This window comes from Bombina bombina, chromosome 4, assembly GCF_027579735.1.
Source record: "Bombina bombina isolate aBomBom1 chromosome 4, aBomBom1.pri, whole genome shotgun sequence".
NCBI classification, from domain to species: Eukaryota; Metazoa; Chordata; class Amphibia; order Anura; family Bombinatoridae; genus Bombina; species Bombina bombina.
This window is the reverse complement of record NC_069502.1, coordinates 578487760-578509096: the sequence shown is the minus strand read 5'-3', so window position 1 is coordinate 578509096 and position 21337 is coordinate 578487760. Positions and strand designations below refer to the sequence as shown.

The 21337-nt window shown below is 39.0% G+C and overlaps 1 protein-coding gene across 1 annotated transcript in view; it reads right to left on the bottom strand.

Annotated features, from left to right (window-relative positions):
* Positions 1–1391: 1391 nt before the first annotated feature.
* The window catches only part of MANEA (mannosidase endo-alpha), a 138813-nt gene continuing 118867 nt past the window's right edge, over positions 1392–21337 (bottom strand). The window contains exons 4-5 of the mRNA XM_053710554.1: positions 18721–18797; positions 1392–5421 (exon numbers count right to left, since the gene is read on the bottom strand). Of these exons, the coding sequence (XP_053566529.1) occupies positions 4785–5421; positions 18721–18797 (714 nt within the window). The 3' untranslated portion in view covers positions 1392–4784. The remainder of the gene's footprint in view (positions 5422–18720; positions 18798–21337) is intronic.

Below are 21337 nucleotides of genomic sequence, written 5' to 3'. Positions count from 1 at the left end.
GGGGAAGAGATATTCCCACAAGTAAGGATGACGCCGTGGACCTGACACACCAATGTTGGAGAAAAAACGCAAGTGCTAAATTTTAAATCTAAAGGACGTTCCTCCGAAGCAGGAGGCTTAAACACTAAGGACTCCGAACTAGAAAGTTAACCCTCTGAAGCTACAGAGGTTAACTCATCATCGTATAACTGGGACATAATAGCTAAATCTGATAAATATTTAAATGACTCTGGGTCAGGAGAGCATGTTTAACCTTTCTCTTGCGTTTGTTAGAGCAAGGTAATGCACTAAGGGGCGTAAACACTGCCATTTGTAACTACGCTGCAAAGTCCGCAGGAAGAAGTCCCCCTCCGGATGGAGAATTAGATGTGCTATGGGGAACTGTATGTGGAGTGGATAATGTAGCAATGGTAGTAATCTCATGGGATGCCGAGTCCTGAGAGGTAGACGGCTTAGAGGAACTAAGAGCCTTAGCAGGCTTGTCTCCCTTCTTAGGCTTTATAACAGTGTTAAGGCATGTGGAACATAATTGGGTGGGCGGGAAAACTACGGCCTCCTCACAATATAAACAGGTATGATTTCGTACAGAAGGAGTACCTTCTAACATGTCAGAGCCCTCCATAGCTCAGGTTATACCCACAGAAGAACACAAATAAAAACTTTTTTTATTATAGAAAACTGCACCTTTATACTCCCAAAGGCTGGGGCACTCACCACCTCCTAGACCCAGACAGTTAACAGAGGAAACACTCTCCTCAGGTTGAAGTCTCAGCCAGAATTGAGGAAACAAACATAGACCACACGCGGTCACATGGAGTTCAAAACAGTACTTCCCCTGTTATTACAAGTACAACAAGTAATAGAAGCTTTGCAACACTTTCAAAAACGAAAGTGAAACTTAAAAGGTGAAACCTGTTTGTTCCAGTCAAAAACACACAGTCTATCAGCCCAGGAAAAAAATCACACAAAGCAGCATGTAAATAATTATTACACTGATTAATTAACCCCAAATGTTCAATAAACCCCCTTCAGAGGGTATTAACCCTGAATCCTATCAAGGTATAAAGGAGCCACACTGGTATGGTGTTTTATGTGTAACAATTGAGACAATCTTACCTCCAGGATCCATGCTGTGGAACAGAACACAGCCTCTTAAGTGTGACAGTCTTATAGCAGCACTCCTGACATGGACTTGAGTGAGAGAAAGCAGGCAGTGAAACTCGTCAAGTGGTGTGTTGGGTTAATAAACTATGCGCTGTGGGGGTAAAAGCTAGGGAGTCTCGAAGAAGTAATCTCACAAACTTCAAAGTGGGGGTAAAATCTGTATTGGATGAGACTCTTAAGCGCTTGTGCTTAATTACCCAGTAAGGAAAGATAGTCTTACTATGTAGTTGGATTCAATGAGATCTATTTATTTTTAGAATTATAAATACATACAATAAAATTTAAAACAATAGAAATTGATTCTTAAAACAAATCTAACTGATTGGCCAACCATACAGTGTGAATAAAATGATATATGTTTTCCAATCCCTGTTACTTAGTGTATTATACAAACATATCTGTATATTTAAATTTTTGAATTTTGGTTTAATTGCAGATATTTTTTATGGATTTGATATAGTGGACTTGTGAAGAACTATGGTATCCACAAAGAATAATCACAATATTAATTCTTAATTACCATATTTACCATATTCGTTTGTTTAAAGCTGAACATACATAATTAAAATAGCATCAATGGTATCAACATTAGTAACAAATAATAAAAGTGAAACAAAAATAAAGTGATACAGTAAAAATCGTATAATAAGTTATGAAAGATAAAGTCTTTCTGCCGTGATCGTTAGAGTAATTGTTAATTGCTTTTTGTTAAAAGCGATGATGTTAAGTCCTCCGTGGGGATAGTATGTGTGGGCGTGCTGCAACACGTTTTTGTCTAATTGCTATATATGTTGCGATTATAAGTCACTGTTAAGTAGTTTTGGTTATCTGCCCTTCACATTAACTTCCTTAGTTGGTGTAGGTATAATAAATCTTACCCGTTGTTTCTTTTGGGATACTTTGTTTCTGGTCTAGTTTCTTTTTGTACCCAATTCAATCTTTACTGTGATAAATGTGGATCCGAAGCCGGGATAGCCGCTGCCAGTGCTGTAGTGGTTTCAGTATGTCGCGTTGGTTCATCTCCGCGATTACTCACACTTGAAGGAGTAGATGCTGGGGTAATGTGGTAGTGTGCTTTAACCGTTAATCCTTTCGTCAGATGGCTGGTCTTTTTGCCCGGTTCAGGTTTTCAAAACCTCTTGAATTGTTGCGAATGTGTTCTGTTTAGAGCCGTACTCTATTTGTTTCAGAGTATCCGATCTGCAGGAGTGAAACTCGTCAACACTGATTGCTTAGGAGCTGTTAGCAGTAGTCTGGATGGTTTCTGCATCTCCAGACTCTAACTTTCATCAATATGCTGACATGACTACTTAAAACTCCAGTCCTATCTCGAAGGGCAGATACCCTTTTTTTAGGACTCTCTGAATCTTCTGACACTTCTCTGCCACCTCCAAACGTGACAAACGACAAAAAATGACTGGGGTAATGAGGAAGTGGGAGGGATATTTAAGCCTTTGGCTGGGGTGTCTTTGCCTCCTCCTGGGGACAAGTGTTGTATTTCCCAACAGTAAGGAATAAAGCCGTGGACTCTCCCTATCATAGGAAGGAAATTTTGTTTGCTTCAGGCCTCTTTTTCTTATTTAATAAATATATTGCTTGGCCTGGTGTTAAATAGAAGGCTCTTTTTGTCCTTCTCTTGTCATCTTGTATGATGCTGTTTTCTTAAGCTATTTTCTCTAGCATGATGTATTTGCTAATATATATATTTTTTTTTAATAATTTGCAGGCCATATCTCAATGAACCAATAATCTTTTATTTTTTCTTATACAAAATTAAAATATTTTTTTTCTTCATACGCTATTTCTATACATCTACCACGTGATAAAAAAAAATGTCCCTTAAAATGCCATATTATTATTCTCATTTAGTTGTATAGCACCTCCAAATTCCGTAGCACTGGAATATTGTTTTATGTTATGAAGTCTACTGTATGTGTAATATTCATTAACACCACATATGCTTGCTACAATATTCATGTTAAAGATAAATTACTTTAAGATTTTTAGCAATTCAACATGAATTTTAAAATAAAGTATTAGAAAGTATAGAGAATTTACGTTGCCCCTTACCTGATAAAAAGGATCTTAAACAGTCTGTTTCATTGTTGTAATAAAAAGGACTAAACTGTGTCTTATACTTAATAGAAATAATTGCAATATGTATTATTCATCTATTTGTCACGCCGTGCCGCTCTAGCCGTTGCTAGGGGTGCAGCGTCTACTTCCCTGCTCGTTGCCAGGGGCTGTGTCGGATCCGAATGCGTGCGGCGCCGCACGCTCCTCTCTCTAAGATTCCGGTCTGGATTCCTGTGGTGCAAATCCTGCGCCTATGTAAGTCGCTCAATAACGATCTATCACTGCCCAAGTATAGGTGTTACTTTGTGTGCTCCTGGGTGTGATAGATCGTTACTACAGTTTTGCCTTAAAGTGTTTGAACCCTGCCTGTCTGACTACTCTGCTTATTAACCCCTGTTGTGCTGGATTTCCTCTTTGTTGCCGAACCCTGCCTGCCTGACTATTCTAGTGGTGTGCTCTTGGACTGCTTTACTGTTGCCAAACCCTGCCTGCCAGACCATTCTAGTGGTTTGTCCTTGGACTGCTCTGCCGTTGCCGCTGGGGACTGTCCTGTCTGTGGTTAGTGCCGCCTTCCTCATCTTACTAACTGTCTCTGCTCTCGGATATTCCCTATCATTCCGGCTTGATGCTGGGATAACAAGACTACTGGCCGAGTTTGGTCTGATAGAGGAGCATCCCACGAGCATTACACTAATTAAACAGGTTTTTACCTACATTTGTGCAGTATAATTTACTTCTTGTCACAGCCTTACAAGGAGGAGGGGGCCGCTGCAGGAAGGTTTTTCTTAGCCTGTCACAAACCTTCTAGTCTGCTTACTATTAAAGGGACACTCAAGTCAAAATTCAACTTTCATGATTTAGATAGAGCATGCAATTTTAAACAACGTTCCAATTATGTCCATTAACAAAATGTGTTCATTTTATTTTATATTTACACTTTTTGAGTCACCAGCTCCTACTGAGCATATGCAAAAATTCACAGAATATACACATATCCATTTGTGATTGGCTGATGGCTGTCACGTGATGCAGGAGGAGTGGAAATAGACAATTTTGAAATTTGATATAGACATAACTTTGAAAAAATCTACTACTCATTTGAAGTTCAGACTAAGTGTTATTGTATTGTCTTGTTATCATGCATTTGTTGATTATGCACATTTACTGCATTGACTGGTCCTTTAAGTGAATAGACTAGAGTCAGACTTGCTCATGCCTAGATCAGTCAGAATGTAACCCAAGTGTCAGCTCCCATATAACACTGGGGGCAGGGCTAATCTGGGAATATTGAAGTGCTCATTATGCAAGAAAAAAAGTAAATGGTTTGCTGTTTTTTTACACAATCTGTTTCTTTTTAGGTTTACTTTGATTTGATATATTTGTTTTTGCCAAAGATGCACTGTTTAATATCCCTTTAAAATAGGATCCACATAACTAATAACCATTTGTTGCAGGTATTATGATTTTTTTTATAACAAAAAAGAAAGAAAAAAAACAACTTGTTATTCATGTGCTTGTAAGTCCAAACGCAATCAAAGACAGATTTATACTAGCCATTGTTCTTGTTCCTTGATATATTTTTGAGACCACTTTCGAGTGAGTTCCAAATAAATGTTGGGTTTATGAGGTAGGTAATCTTCATATTTCCTATTACTTGTCTTCTTGGGAACAGCAGTCTCAATCTGAGTTCCTTCATGCCATTCATTAAATGAAGTAATAGAAATAATAGAGGGCCGCACCAATAATGCTGCATTTAGAGCAATTTCATAGTACTTCCCATTTACACGATTTCTTGTGTTCTGGAAATTCCAAGGGCGTATGCTGGTGTCTTTATATCCTGGCCCAACACTTGGAATAAACATTAAGTTGTTAGTGTCACAAAATTCTTTCAGGCTAGACCAATGTTGATGTGAGGATCCATATGAAAACCCATTTGTGGCAAAGTATGTGTACATACCATCGAAGCCACCACTACGTATGTCCTTTTTGTGCTTTTCATCTACAAGCAAAGCAATAAAAATTCCATCATATGGTGTATTCCGAACACTCTGGGATCCTGATGGCATTAAAAGATTAGCCCATCTGACTGAACTAGTTGTATACGAATCATAGATATAGAACATTGGCAATTCCCTACCAGTGCTGGTGATAAATCGATAGAATGCTGGATGGTTGCCATATCTACAAAAACAAATAAATACAATCAAAACTTGTTAGTGCATTATTTTAGTATGTGATAATATAAAAAGCTTAAAGATAAAGTTGAATTTTGTATAATCTATAAAAATAAATCTCCTAGATGAACCCAAAGCTGTTCAAATAGAATAATTAAATAAGTCAAACATAGGACACCTATATATTTTTATTTGTTTGACTGAGAAAAGGGGGCATTTATGTATCAACGGTCATTTATCTGTTTTAGACCATTCTGTCTGAATCTTTGAATTTTATCATTAAGATAGATACATGAAATACTGTCCATTTTCACAAACTGGTTGAGATAAAAAAAAGTATTAATTTACACTTTAAACCTTGCTCCATTTAGATAAAACTCATTATTGAAATTAGATAAATAGCAAATGAACCTAATTAACATTTAGCATAATGTATTATCCCTTGCAATATAATATCAAGTAAGAAACATTTATAGAGGAAAGCAGTAAATAACGTTGATAACCCATTAATACTTGGGAAGTGAGATTCGCTATGGCAAGTGTCAAATGCTACATGAAAAACTAAAGACTTGAAGAACTGAAGGCAGCTTACACTTTTATATCTCCTTTTGAATTATGTATGCATTTTCCAATATCTAATGTGCAGGACTTTATTAAAACAAAACATAAAAATCAAAGAAATCCACATCTTTGTCAAAATTGGACAAGCCTAACATGATTAATTATTTTTGACCAACTCTTTCTTAAAAATGTTAAGACAAGGTGAGAATTGGGGTCATTTACTTAAAAATGGCTGCTCCGAAGCCTTTGAGGGGCAGGTTTGCACATGCAAGCCGGCCACCTGCAATGTACCTCTGAAGTAACAGAGAGAAGAAAAAAAAACAAGCCTGATCACTCAGGGTAATTGACAGGCCCTTCTCTAACACGATTGGTTGCAATAGAGAAGTGGGGAGCTTTACACTTGAGCATGTATTACATACAGACAGCAGACAAATAGAATCTGTAGCTCGTATAACGCAAAAGCTACCGGAAAACTTCTTAAGTTGAGAATCTTGTCCGCTCGTCTTATAATACATGTGGGCCTTAGACTGCATCGTGTCCAAAGTAATCTCTGCCGCAAAGACTTGCAGTAGCTCTACTGGGATGACAACCCTAAGTAAATATATTTACTTAAGGGACATGAAATCCCAAAATGTTCTTAGTTCTTTTGGTATGTTTTGTTGAAAAGCCAGGACATAAGCTCAGGAGTGTGCACGTTTCTGGAGCACTATATGGCAGCAGTTTTGTATGAATGTTATCCATTTGTAGGAGCACTAGATGGCAGCACCATTTCCTGCCATATAATTCTCCAGACACCTACCTAATAATACCATGGAAATGAAACAAATTTGATAATAACAGTAAATTGAAAAAAAAAAATTAAAATTGTAAGCTCTGTATGAATCACAAAGAAAAAAAAAAAGTTTATGCTAACCTGATATTTATTTGTGGACATGGAGAGTCCTCAATGTCATTCCAATTACTAGTGGGCTATTCAACGGCTGGCCAGCAGGAGGAGGCAAAGAGAACCCCAGCAAAATTGTTAAGTGTAACTTCCCATACCCATAATCCCCAGTCATTCAGCCAAAGGAAAATGGAAAAAGAAGAAACAAAAGGGTGAAAAGGAGCATGAGGTTTACTAAAAAAAACCTGTTGAATTAATAATAAAGAGGGCGGTGTCGTGGACTCTCCATGTCCGGAAACAAATACATTTATCAGGTAAGCATACATATTGTTCTCTTTCCTATGACATGGAGAGTCCACAACGTCATTCCAATTACTAGTGGGTACCAATACCCAAGCTAGAGGACACGGAATGAACAGGGAGGGAGAAAAAGGCAGGAGGGGACCTAAACAAAAGGCACCACCCGCTTGAAGAACCTTTATTCCAAAAAAAGCCTCAGCCGAGGCAAAAGTATAAAATTTGTAGAATTTGGAAAAAGTATGCAGAGAGGACCATGTTGCCGCCTTACAAATCTGTTCCACAGAAGCTTCATTTTTGAAAGCCCAAGAAGAGGAGACAGCCCTAGTGGAATGAGCCATAATTATTTTAGGAGGCTCCTTTCCAGCAGTCTCATAAGCCAAACGAATCAAAACTTCTCAACCAGAGAGACAGAGTAGTAGAAGTGGCCTTCTGACCCTTACGCTTTCCAGATGTCAGGATATCTGTGAGTGTTTTTAAATAAAATATATATATATATATATATATATATATATTTATTATTTAATTTATATAGATTTGTCTTGGGCAGGAAATGATGAAATGATCCATTTATTTGTGAGACTGTAACTACAGCAGACCCCCCCCCTCTACCTTATACCTCTAAAGGATTCAAAAGAGAGCATTGATCTCATTAGTTCAGCACACACCCATGGGGTGATGGAGCCGAATATTCTGTGTTTTGGTGGAAAATATGCTCAGAAGCCCCTTGAAGATTCTCAATATACATACTGATCTGGGAGAAGCATATGCCAACCTTCACTAACAGACACATGTGATAATTTAACACCATGGCTCACTGGATTTGCTTTTGAAGCTTAAAAATATTCAGAAAAATAACCAATTTCTTTTTTTAAAAGGATGTAGCTAATCTCATATAGGTGTGAATGATCCCCTGCCGAGTTCCCAGACAAGCTGACATTTTAAGTCTCTGTATGACAAGAGAAACTAGATTTCAGATAAAGAAATTGTGTCTAATTCCTCATAATAATTTAAAAAACACAGATCACATTAAAAACATCTATATATATATATATATATATATATATATATATATATATATATATATATATATTTATTGATCTGAAACAGTAACATATTAGATAAATATTAGCTGAGCTTGATAAATGGCTGTATAATAAATGCATAAATGTTTATTTTAAAATAACATCCATTTCTTTATTTTTCAGACAAGATGTCCTACGAATATTGGTCATAAACATATACTGTGTTCACGTTAAGATACAATATAATGTCAGGATGTTGAATGAAATGATTCTGTGAAGAGCCAAATAATTTTACAGTATAATTGCTTACTAGTATGATACTGGAAGTATGTTCATATTTGGCCTCTATAAATACATGCTAAGTTATACTTGATGAGACAGCTATATGACCAGACACGTTTATTAATATAAAGAAATAGTGTATTTGCTAAGCATTTTTTTAGATAGTTGAACTGCAGCGATATTTGAATGAAACTGTTTGTCTTTGTCTGCTGCCTCCTAGGGGATTAAAACTGGTATGACAACCAAACAAATTGACTGTTTAAAACATATGCCAAACCAAATAGTCTATGAGATTTTTCAGATCCCAGAGCGAATTAGAGACAAGCTCCTTTAGGGCCAATGGAAAGACACACTCAGAGGGCCTATCACAATTCTGTGGTAGTGATTAAGGAAAAGGAGGAGGTTTTCTTTAAATTTGGAGAAAGAAGCATACACACTCTAAGACAAGAGGATACACACAGACTAAAAAGGAGCATTAACTTTTGGAGAGGAAAATACATAGGCTTTGGTGCCAAATATATTATCTGCCATTTTTGGGGACACTTTCTTGAACAAAGAACAATTCTTGAGGTCTGTACCTTCGCACATTGTGAGTGAACCCTCCATAGATGACCCACAAGAAACTCTGGAAGCTGAAAAATTGATCTGGTTATTTAGATAAAGTATAAGAAATTGTATATTTAATATTTTAATCAAAGACATTCATTATTACTACAGTCTAATTAAAGCTGGTAAACTTAAACAGCACAATTGGTATTTTAAGCTTATGTTCATAATCCTGTGTATACAAAACTAGTCTTTTGTATGCCAAGTAATTTATTTGCTAGGTAAAGATCCTTTGTGTTGCATATTTCTAAGGCAGGCCTATTATTGTAAGTAATCTCTTTGTGTGTGCGCATTTAGGCCTAGATTTAGAGTTTGGCGGTAGCCGTGAAAACCAGCGTTAGAGGCTCCTAACGCTGGTTTTAGGCTACCGCCGGTATTTGGAGTCACTCAAAATAGGGTCTAACGCTCACTTTCCAGCCGCGACTTTTCCATACCGCAGATCCCCTTACGTCAATTGCGTATCCTATCTTTTCAATGGGATCTTTCTAACTCCGGTATTTAGAGTCGTGTCTGAAGTGAGCGTTAGAAATCTAACGACAAAACTCCAGCCGCAGAAAAAAGTCAGTAGTTAAGAGCTTTCTGGGCTAACGCCGGTTTATAAAGCTCTTAACTACTGTACTCTAAAGTACACTAAACCCATAAACTACCTATGTACCCCTAAACCGAGGTCCCCCCACATCGCCGACACTCGAAAAAAATTTTTTAAACCCTAATCTGCCGACCGCCACCTACGTTATACTTATGTACCCCTAATCTGCTGCCCCTAACACCGCCGACCCCTGTATTATATTTATTAACCCCTAACCTGCCCCCCACAACGTCGCCTCCACCTGCCTACACTTATTAACCCCTAATCCGCCGACCGCAAAGCGCCGCCACCTACGTTATCCTTATGTACCCCTAATCTGCTGCCCCTAACACCGCCGACCCCTATATTATATTTATTAACCCCTAATCTGCCCCCCACAACGTCGCCTCCACCTGCCTACACTTATTAACCCCTAATCTGCCGACCGGACCTGAGCGCTACTATAATAAAGTTATTAACCCCTAATCCGCCTCACTAACCCTATAATAAATAGTATTAACCCCTAATCTGCCGACCGAATCTCGCCGCTATTCTAATAAATGTATTAACCCCTAAAGCTAAGTCTAACCCTAATACTAACACCCCCCTAAGTTAAATATAATTTAAATCTAACGAAATTAATTAACTCTTATTAAATAAATTATTCCTATTTAAAGCTAAATACTTAGCTGTAAAATAAATCCTAATATAGCTACAATATAAATTATAATTATATTATAGCTATTTTAGGATTAATATTATTTTACAGGTAACTTTGTATTTATTTTAACCATGTACAATAGCTATTAAATAGTTAAGAACTATTTAATAGCTAAAATAGTTAAAATAATTACAAATTTACCTGTAAAAGAAATCCTAACCTAAGTTACAATTAAACCTAACACTAGACTATCAATAAATTAATTAAATAAACTACCTACAATTATCTACAATTAACCTAACACTACACTATCAATAAATTAATTAAATACAATTGCTACAAATAAATAAAATTAAATAAACTAGCTAAAGTACAAAAAATAAAAAAGAACTAAGTTACAAAAAATAAAAAAATATTTACAAACATAAGAAAAATATTACAACAATTTTAAACTAATTACACCTACTCTAAGCCCCCTAATAAAATAACAAAGCCCCCCAAAATAAAAAAATGCCCTACCCTATTCTAAATTACTAAAGTTCAAAGCTCTTTAACCTTACCAGCCCTGAACAGGGCCCTTTGCGGGGCATGCCCCAAGAAATACAGCTCTTTTGCCTGTAAAAAAAAACATACAATACCCAAGCCCCCCAACATTACAACCCACCACCCACATACCCCTAATCTAACCCAAACCCCCCTTAAATAAACCTAACACTAAGCCCCTGAAGATCATCCTACCTTGTCTTCACCTCACCGGGTATCACACCGATCCGTCCAGAAGAGCTCCTCCGATGTCCTGATCCAAGCCCAAGCGGGGGGCTGAAGAGGTCCATGATCCGGCTGAAGTCTTCATCCAAGCGGGGCAGAAGAGGTCTTCCATCTGATTGAAGTCTTCATCCAAGCGGCATCCATCCGGAGCGAAGCGGCAGCATCCTGAAGACCTCCACCGCGGAACATCCATCCTGGCCGACGACTGAACGACGAATGACGGTTCCTTTAAATGACGTCATCCAAGATGGCGTCCCTCGAATTCCGATTGGCTGATAGGATTCTATCAGCCAATCGGAATTAAGGTAGGAATATTCTGATTGGCTGATGGAATCAGCCAATCAGAATCAAGATCAATCCGATTGGCTGATCCGATCAGCCAATCAGATTGAGCTCGCATTCTATTGGCTGTTGGATGACGTAATTTAAAGGAACCGTCATTCGTCGTTCAGTCGTCGGCTCTTCTGGACGGATCGGTGTGATACCCGGTGAGGTGAAGACAAGGCAAAAGAGCTGTATTTCTTGGGGCATGCCCCGCAAAGGGCCCTGTTCAGGGCTGGTAAGGTAAAAGAGCTTTGAACTTTAGTAATTTAGAATAGGGTAGGGCATTTTTTTATTTTGGGGGGCTTTGTTATTTTATTAGGGGGCTTAGAGTAGGTGTAATTAGTTTAAAATTGTTGTAATATTTTTCTTATGTTTGTAAATATTTTTTTATTTTTTGTAACTTAGTTCTTTTTTATTTTTTGTACTTTAGCTAGTTTATTTAATTGTATTTATTTGTAGCAATTGTATTTAATTAAATTTATTGATAGTGTAGTGTTAGGTTAATTGTAGGTAATTATAGGTAGTTTATTTAATTAATTTATTGATAGTCTAGTGTTAGGTTTATTTGTAACTTAGGTTAGGATTTCTTTTACAGGTAAATTTGTAATTATTTTAACTATTTTAGCTATTAAATAGTTCTTAACTATTTAATAGCTATTGTACCTGGTTAAAATAAATACAAAGTTACCTGTAAAATAAATATAAATCCTAAAATAGCTATAATATAATTATAATTTATATTGTAGCTATATTAGGATTTATTTTACAGGTAAGTATTTAGCTTTAAATAGGAATAATTTATTTAATAAGAGTTAATTAATTTCGTTAGATTTAAATTATATTTAACTTAGGGGGATGTTAGTGTTAGGGTTAGACTTAGCTTTAGGGGTTAATACATTTATTAGAATAGCGGTGAGCTCCGGTCGGCAGATTAGGGGTTAATGTTTGAAGTTAGGTGTCGGCGATGTTAGGGAGGGCAGATTAGGGGTTAATACTATTTATGATAGGGTTAGTGAGGCGGATTAGGTGTTAATAACTATTATAGTAGCGCTCAGGTCCGGTCGGCAGATTAGGGGTTAATAAGTGTAGGCAGGTGGAGGCGACGTTGTGGGGGGCAGATTAGGGGTTAATAAATATAATATAGGGGTCGGCGATGTTAGGGCAGCAGATTAGGGGTACATAGGGATAATGTAAGTAGCGGCGGTTTACGGAGCGGCAGATTAGGGGTTAATAATAATATGCAGGGGTCAGCGATAGCGGGGGCAGCAGATTAGGGGTTAATAAGTGTAAGGTTAGGGGTGTTTAGACTCGGGGTACATGTTAGAGTGTTAAGTGCAGACGTAGGAAGGGTTACCGCATAGCAAACAATGGGGCTGCGTTAGGAGCTGAACGCGGCTTTTTTGCAGGTGTTTGGGTTTTTTTCAGCTCAAACAGCCCCATTGTTTCCTATGGGGGAATCGTGCACGAGCACGTTTTTGAGGCTGGCCGCGTCCGTATGCAACTCTGGTATCGAGAGTTGAAGCTGCGTTAAATATGCTCTACGCTCCTTTTTTGGAGCCTAACGCAGCCTTTATGTGGACTCTCAATACCAGAGTTATTTTTATGGTGCGGCCAGAAAAAAGCCGGCGTTAGTTTTTCGGGTCGTTACCGACAAAACTCCAAATCTAGGCCTAAGTTATTTACAACTATATACATTTTAGAACTTGCCTTAATTGTAGCTAATAATAATTTATTTCAGCTCAGATAAATTGGCTGTTTGCATTAATAATATATATAACTTCTGGTGTTTTAATTAGAGTTATATAGAATCATTTGTGGGCTAAGTAGCATAATTATATTTGTCTGGAAGTTAACAATACATACCTTGGTATCTCATTGTGGTATTTTAATGCAACTCTGATTTGGGAGATTATTGTGAATAAGGTTATTTGTAAAGGTATATTTTTATGATCTTTGTATAGAATATTGTAACAGTTTAAGCTTGTATAGTTTGATTCATAATCTGGTTCCTATAAATATAATTCAATGTGTTTATAACTTTAACTAATATAAAGAATTTAGGAATAAAATATTGATTTTAATTGGTTCGTATATGCATTTTATTGGGGGTTTGTAGTAAAGAATAATTATTAAATAAATTGTATTATAACCCTGCTATATATTGACACAGAGAAAACAACAAATAGGGCAGAAGATTGCAGAAAATATCTAGTAGCCTGTAAGTAAAATTTTAGAGCCTGCACAACATCCAAGTTATGCAAAAGACGTTCCCTATGAGTAGTATTAGGACAAAAAGGAACAACAATTTCCTGATTAATGTTTCTGTCCGACACCACCTTAGGGAGAAAACACAATTTAGTATGAAGGACTGCCTTATCAGCATGAAAAATAAGGTATGGGGAAATCACACTGCAGAGCTGAAAGCTCGGACACTCTGCAAGCAGAAGAAATAGCAGGAAGAAAAAAGACCTTCCAAGATAACTTTATATCAACAAAATGCATTGGTTCAAACGGAGCTTGCTGCAAAACTTTAAGAACTAGATTAAGGCTCCACGGGGAAGAAACAGGTCTAAACACAGGCCTGATTCTAACCAGAGCCTGAACAAAGGCTTGAACATCTGGTAAGTCAGCCAGATGTTTATGCAAAAGGATAGATAATGCAGAAATCTGACCCTTAAGAGTACTGACCGATAAACCCTTCTTCAGGCCATCCTGAAGAAAAGACAAAATCCGGTGAATTTTCACTTGGCTCCAGGAGAACCCCTTCTTATGGTAAATCTTGCCAGTAACAGGTTTGTGAGCCTGAAGCATAGTCTCAATGACCGTTTCAGAAAAACCACATCTAGACAGAATTAGGCGTTCAATCTCCAAGCTTCAGAGAATCTAGGTTTGGATGGAGGAAAGGACCATGAATTAGGAGGTCCTTCCAGTGAGGTAACCTCGAAGGAGGTAGAGATGACATCTTTACCAGATCTACGAACCAGATCCTGCAAGGTCATGCAGGAGCTATTAGGATCACAGATGCTCTCTCCTGTATGATATGAGCAATTACTCGTGGAAGGAGAGCAAACGGAGGAAACAGATATGCCAGAGACCACCTCCAAGGAACCGCTAGAGCATCTATCAGAACAGCCTGGGGCTCTATTGACCTTGAACCGTAGTTAGGAACCTTGGCGTTTTGGCGGGACGCCATCAGATACAACTCTGGAACCCCCCAGCTGAGGGTTATCTGAGAGAACACTTCCGGATAGAGAGCGCATTCCCTGGGATGAAAAGTCTGTCTGCTCAGAAAATCTGCCTCCCAGTTGTCCACTCCTCGAATGTAGATGGCAGATAGAAAATCGTGAGCTTCCGCTCACTGCAGAATGCAAGTCACTTCCTTCATGGCTAAGGAACTCTGAGTCCCTCCCTGGTGGTAAATATAAGCCACTGAGATAATGTTGTCAGACTGGAATCTGATAAACCAGACTAAAGACAGATGAGGCCACGCTGACAAGGTGTTGAAGATAGCTCTCAACTTACAAGATGTTTATGGGAAGAGAAGACTCTTCCTGAGAACACAGGCCCTGAGCCTTCAGGGGACCCCAAACAGCTCTCCAGCCTGACAGGCTGGCGTCCATAGTCACAATCTCCCAGGAAGGTCTCAGAAAACAAGTGCCCCGAGACAGATGTTCCTGTGACAACACCACAAGAGAGTCTCTAGTTAGAGTGTCCAGATTTATCCATTTGTTATAAATCCGAATGGTCTCCGTTCCATTGACAGAGCATACAAAGTTGCAACAGTCGCAAATGGAACAGAGCAAAATGAATGATGTCCATGGATGCCACCATCAGACCAACCACCTCCATGCATTGAGACACTGATGGACGAAAGGCAGACTGGAAAGAAAGGCAGGAAGCAAGAAGTTTGGATTTTCTGACCTCCGTCAGGAAAATCTTCATGGACAGGGAATCTATTATTGTCCCAAGGAAACACACTTTTGTAGATGGTACTAGAGAACTCTTTTCCAAATTCAACTTCCACCCATGAGATTGTAGAAAAGACAACAGCATCTCTGTATGAGATTGGGCAAGTTGAAAAGAGGACGCCTGAACTTAGATGTCGTCTAGATAAGGCGCCACAGCAATTCCCTGGGATCTGATCATTGCCAATAGCGCCCCCAGAACCTTTGTGAATATTCTGGGAGCTGTGGTCAGACCAAACGGCAGAGCTACAAATTGGAAATGCCAGTCCAGAAAAGCAAACCTCAGAAACTGATAGTGTTCCCTGTGAATGGGAACATGAAGGTATGCGTCCTTCAGATCTATGGTCATCATAAACTGACCTTCCTGAACCAAAGGAAGAATGGAACGAATAGTTTCCATCTTGAAGGACAGAACCCTAAGGTATGTGTTGAGACACTTGAGGTCTAGGATAGGATGAAAAGTTCCCTACTTTTTGGGAACCACAAATAGATTTGAATAAAATCCTAGACCTTGTTCTTTTAGAGGTACTGGAACAATAACTCCCAGGGAGGACAGGTCCTTTACACAGTTTAAGAAGGCCTCCTTCTTTATTTGGTTTGAGGATAGTCTTGACAGGAGAAATCTGACCCTTGGAGGAAAAGACTTGAATACCATTCTGTAACCCTAGGATACTATGTCCACAGCCCAAGGATCTGGGACATCGCGTAAGCAGGCTTGATGAAAAATAGCAAGCCTGCCCCCACCTGATCTACACTTGAATAGGGGGCAAAATCTTCATGCTGATTTAGAGTCAGCAGACGGCTTCTTGTTTTGCTTTCCCTTGTTCCAGGGCTGGCTGGATTTCTAAGTGGCTCTGGATTGGTCAGGTCTGGAAGAGGAAGGACTTGAGTTCCTTAAAGTTACAAAAGGACCAGAAATTAGAAGTCTGACGGCCCATAGGGTCTATTCTTCTTATCCTGAGGTAGAAAAGATCCCTTTCCGTCTTTAATCTCTGAAATGATGTCCGCCAGACCAGGTCCAAACAGAGTCTTTCTCTTATAATGTAAAGCCAAAAGTTTGGCCTTAGAAGAGACATCGACCGACCAAGATTTTAACAACAGAGCTCTGCGGGCTAGTACAGTGAAGCTAGACATTTTAGCTCACAGTCAAATTATCCGCACGTTGGCATCACAGATAAAGGTATTGCCCAATTTAAGAGCTTTGATCCTATCTTGGATCTCTACTGTAGTTTTCTCTGCAATAAGCATCAGACAATGCAAGATGCTGCTCCTGCAACTGTAGCAATACTTGCTGCAGGTTGCCACTGTAATCCTTGATGGATGTACATCTTTTTTAGGTAAGCCTCTAGCTTCTTATCCATTGGATCTTTAAAAGAGCAACTATCCTCAATAGGAATGGTAGTTCTCTTGGCAAGAGTAGAAATAGCTCCTTCTACATTAGGAACAGTGCGCCATGAGTCACAAATAGAGTCAGCAACAGGAAACATTTTCTTAAAAACAGTGGAAGGGGAAAAGGGAACCCTTGGCTTATCCCATTCCTGACCAATAATTTCAGACATCTTCCTTGGGACAGGAAAACCCTCCTCAGAAAATGGGGAATCAAACTCTATTCCAGTTTAGAAGACCTTGTGGGGTTGACAGCAACCAAAATTTGCAACCAAAAAGCTAGAACCTCTAACAGTAATAACCGGAGGTTTATATTTTCTCATATGTTTTACCCGAGGAAGGGAAAGCTGCCAAAGCCGCCGGTTACTGCAGAAGAAATCTGAGCAGCAAAATCCCCAGGTAAATAAACACCCCCAGAAGGATTAGAGGATACAGAAGGAACAGTATGAGAAACAATTAAGGCTTGGGATGTTCAAGGAGAAAGCTGAGGCATGTCATGAGCAGCATTATCCTGAGAGATAGTAGGCTCAGAAGGGAGTAATTTGTCTTTAAGTCTTAGTTAAACAATGGGAGCAAAATTGCATAGGTAGAACAATTTGGGCCTCTAAACATAGTAAACATTTATCCATAGAGATGGACTGATACTGTTCTGAGTCCATGGCAATAATGTGACAGGTCCCACAAGTAATGAAAAATTAAGAAAATTAAAATAACAAACTGAAGCAATTTTAAAATTCTAAATAATTATCAATGAAAATTAAATATCTAATTTTAATAATAAAACATAGGACTCCTTTGAAAAAAACCTCAGAGATACCCCACTAGTGATAGGAGACCACGGACTGCTTGAAGAGATCCACTCCTCTTAATAGATCTGGTTTCTCCTCATCAGAGAAGTGTGGGTGTCACGTGAACAGGAACAAATAAACTGCGCAATTTTATTACAGTGTAAAAAAGAAAAGGCGCGAAGATAGACAGTTTAAAAAAACGGCTTCCCGTTTAACACATATAAGTAAATAAGCTCCAAACAACGGACTGCTTGTTGTGGTAAAAAGCCCATAGTCCTCAATACAGAAGCATTAAAGATGATAAAAACAACACAAGTTAATTAATAAAGAATATCCTTTATCGTTAACACATCCTTAGCCAAAAGTCAAGTCTCATACAGTGTGCCAACTATTGTCCCCATATAAACCCTTAAAAGATAAGGATTATTATGTCCCAGTTTAAAGGATCTGAAACATAGGGTTAACCTCTTAAGTGCTGCTGTCCTTTTGTAACTAGAAGGCAAAGGCACTTACCTTAGATCCAACTGCATGATAGATGCTGATTCTTTGGTGTGGCAGGAACTGCACTTCCTGTCATGGACCTGTAGGAAAAGAAATAACAGAGTAACTAACTCTGGCTATCTACAAAGGGGTAGCAAAGTGTTAAAAGTAAAGCAAAGACTTCCTAGCCACGTTTTAATAGCTGAAAGCCACCACTACTCTTACTCAAGAGATTGACGTGGACACAGCTAGACCCCAACACTTGCTTGCAGGGAAAAGTGCCTACTTCGCACCACCTCCATTGACAGAGGCAAAGAGAATGAGTGGGGATTATGGGTAAGGGAAGTTACACTTAACATCTTTGCTGGGGTGCTCTTTGCCTCCTCCTGCTGGCCAGGAGTTGAATAACCCACTAGTAATTGGAATGATGTTGTGGACTCTCCATGTCATAGGGAAGAAAATATTTTTAAGTTTCATATCTCCTTAATGTCTCCACATATTTTTTTTTTCTCCTTGAACATGTATACTGTGCCTTTAGATGTTTTGTGTGTACACTTTAGATTTGCTGCTGCTATAAAACTCACTAAACACAAATCATTGCTATAAGCTGCAAGAATATAATAATGACAATGTAATCACAATAAATCATGTAATGAAACAAAAATAATGGCACCGTGTACATGTTTAACTAAAAACTATTACATTCACTTACTTGTCAATAATGTATATAACATCATTGTGTATACTGCTGTCATCTCTTTTGTTGTATGGTTCAATATGAAAAGTAACCTATAACAGAAATGTGTTGAAAATGTAAAAAATGTGATTAAAAGAAACTACAAGATAACTAAAAAGTGATCAGAATAGACAATGGAGGTGATTTATCTTTTCACTGAAGCCAATGAAGTCTGAAATTACCGCACAAGGGCGAGACATTAACTATGTCATTTTGATCAATAAGGAAATCCTTATATATGCATGAAATATAACGTGAAGGTCATCCATTACTCTTTCTTTATACACAACTTGAGTAATGGAATATACAACAGAAAAAGCCACAAAATGAGAGCACTATAAAGAGGAGAAACTGTATTAGAAGCAATATAAATAGCTTAATTTGCAACAAAAAGTCAAGGATACAAACTTGACTTACAAGACAGTAATCAGTCATCTTGCATTCATTTATGAATACTATTACTTTTGTTTTCATACATTCTTACCCAATATGAATAAAACAATCAAAAGAAACATTCAATTTACTACTAAATAAGGTTGTCAGTAGTTTGAAATACATTAGTCTTCTCATCTAAAAAACAAATTATGCTTACCTGATAATTTAATTTCCATCGAGGGGAGGGAGAGTCCATGGCTTCATTCATTACTGTTGGGAATTAAGAACCTGGCCACCAGGAGGAGGCAAAGACACCCCAGCCAAAGGCTTAAATACCTTCCCCACTTTGCTCATCCCCCAGTCATTCTGCCGAGGGAACAAGTATGAGAATTATCAGGGTATAAATGGTGCCAAAAGATTAATTAAATTGATGTCCGCTCATCGGAGATACGGGCGGGAGCCGTGAACTCTCCTCCCTTCGATGGAAATGAAATTATAAGGTAAGCATAATTTATGTTTTCCATCTAAAGGGGAGGAGAGTCCACAGCTTCATTCATTACTGTTGGGAACATATACCCAAGTTCTAGGAGACACTGAATGAAACCGGGAGGGAAAAGGAGGACCCTAATCTGAGGGCACCACAGCCTGCAAAACCTTTCTCCCAAAAACAGCTTCAGCAGAAGCAAGAGCGTAAAATTTGTAAAACTTTGTAAAAGTGTGTAAGGAGGACCAGGTAGCTGCCTTACAAATTTGCTCCATAGAGGCCTCATTCTCTCATACAAGCCCCAGCTCTAGTTGAATGAGCCGTGATCCTCTGAGGAGGCTTATGTCCCACTGTCTCATAGGCCAAAAGAATCAAGCTCCTCAACCAAAAGGACAAAGAAGTAGAAGAGGCTTTCAGCCCCTTGCTCTTCCCTGAATATACCACAAAAAGAGGTGTAGACTGTCTGAAATCCTTTGCAGCCTGAAGATAAAACTTTAGGGCACAAACCACATCCAGATTATGAAGTAATCTCTCCTTAGAAAAGAAGGGTTAGGACACATAGAAGGAACCACTATTTCTTGATTGATGCAACGGTTAGACAACACCTTGGGAAGAAACCCCAAACCAGTGCGAGGCACAGCCTTATCCGCATGAAATACCAGATAAGGAGGCGCACATTGCAAGGCAGCCAGTTCAGATACTCTGCGTGGCGATTCAATAGCCAACAGGAAGAGAGCCTTCCAGGGCAGAATCTTAATGTCAATGGAATGCATAGGCTCAAACAGAACCCTCTGCAATACCTTAAGGATGAGGTTTAAGCTCCATGGTGGAGCAGACTGTCTAAAGACAGGCCTGATTCTAGACAGAGTCTGAACAAAAGATTGGATGTCAGGGAGCTCAGCAAGTCTCCTATGCAACAAGACTGATAATGTCGAAATCTGTCCCTTTAAGGAACTGGCGGTAAGACCCTTCTCCAAACCGTCTTGGAAAAAGGACAGAATCCTGGATAGCTTCACCTTATGCCAAGGATATCCATGCTTCTCTCACCAGGACAATTCCTCCACACCTTATGGTAGATGCGACAAGTGACTGGCTTCCTTGCCTGAATTAGAGTATCAATCACACTTTCAGAAAAGCCTTAATTGGCCAAGACTAGGCTATCAATCTCCACGCAGTTAGCCTCAGAGAATTAAGATTTTGATGTTGAAAGGGGCCCTGTTCCAGCAGATCCCTGCGACAGGGTAACCTCCACCAGATCCGCAAACCACGTCCTCCGCGGCCACGATGGAGCAATCAGAATGGCCGAATCTCGCTCCTGTTTGATGCGTGCCACTACACGAGGTCGAAGTGGTAACGGTGGAAAAATGTAAGCTAGGCTGAACCCCCAAGACACCGCTAAGGCATTTTTCAGCTCTGCCTGGGGATCCCTGGACCTCAAACTGTATCGGGGTAGCTTGCAATTGAGTCTGGATGCCCTGAGATCTATCTCTGGCGTTCCCCACCTGAGACAAATCTCCGCAAACACTTCGGGGTGAAGAGACCATTCCCCCCGGATGGAAGGATTGCCTGCTGAGAAAGTCTGCTTCCCAGTTGTCCAGACCTGGAATGTGAATCGCTGAGAGCAAGCAGCTGTGGGACTCTGCCCACTCCAAGATCCGAGACACCTCCCTCATGGTTAGGGAGCTCCTTGTACCCCCCTGATGGTTGATGTAGGCCACGAGATAATGTTGTCGG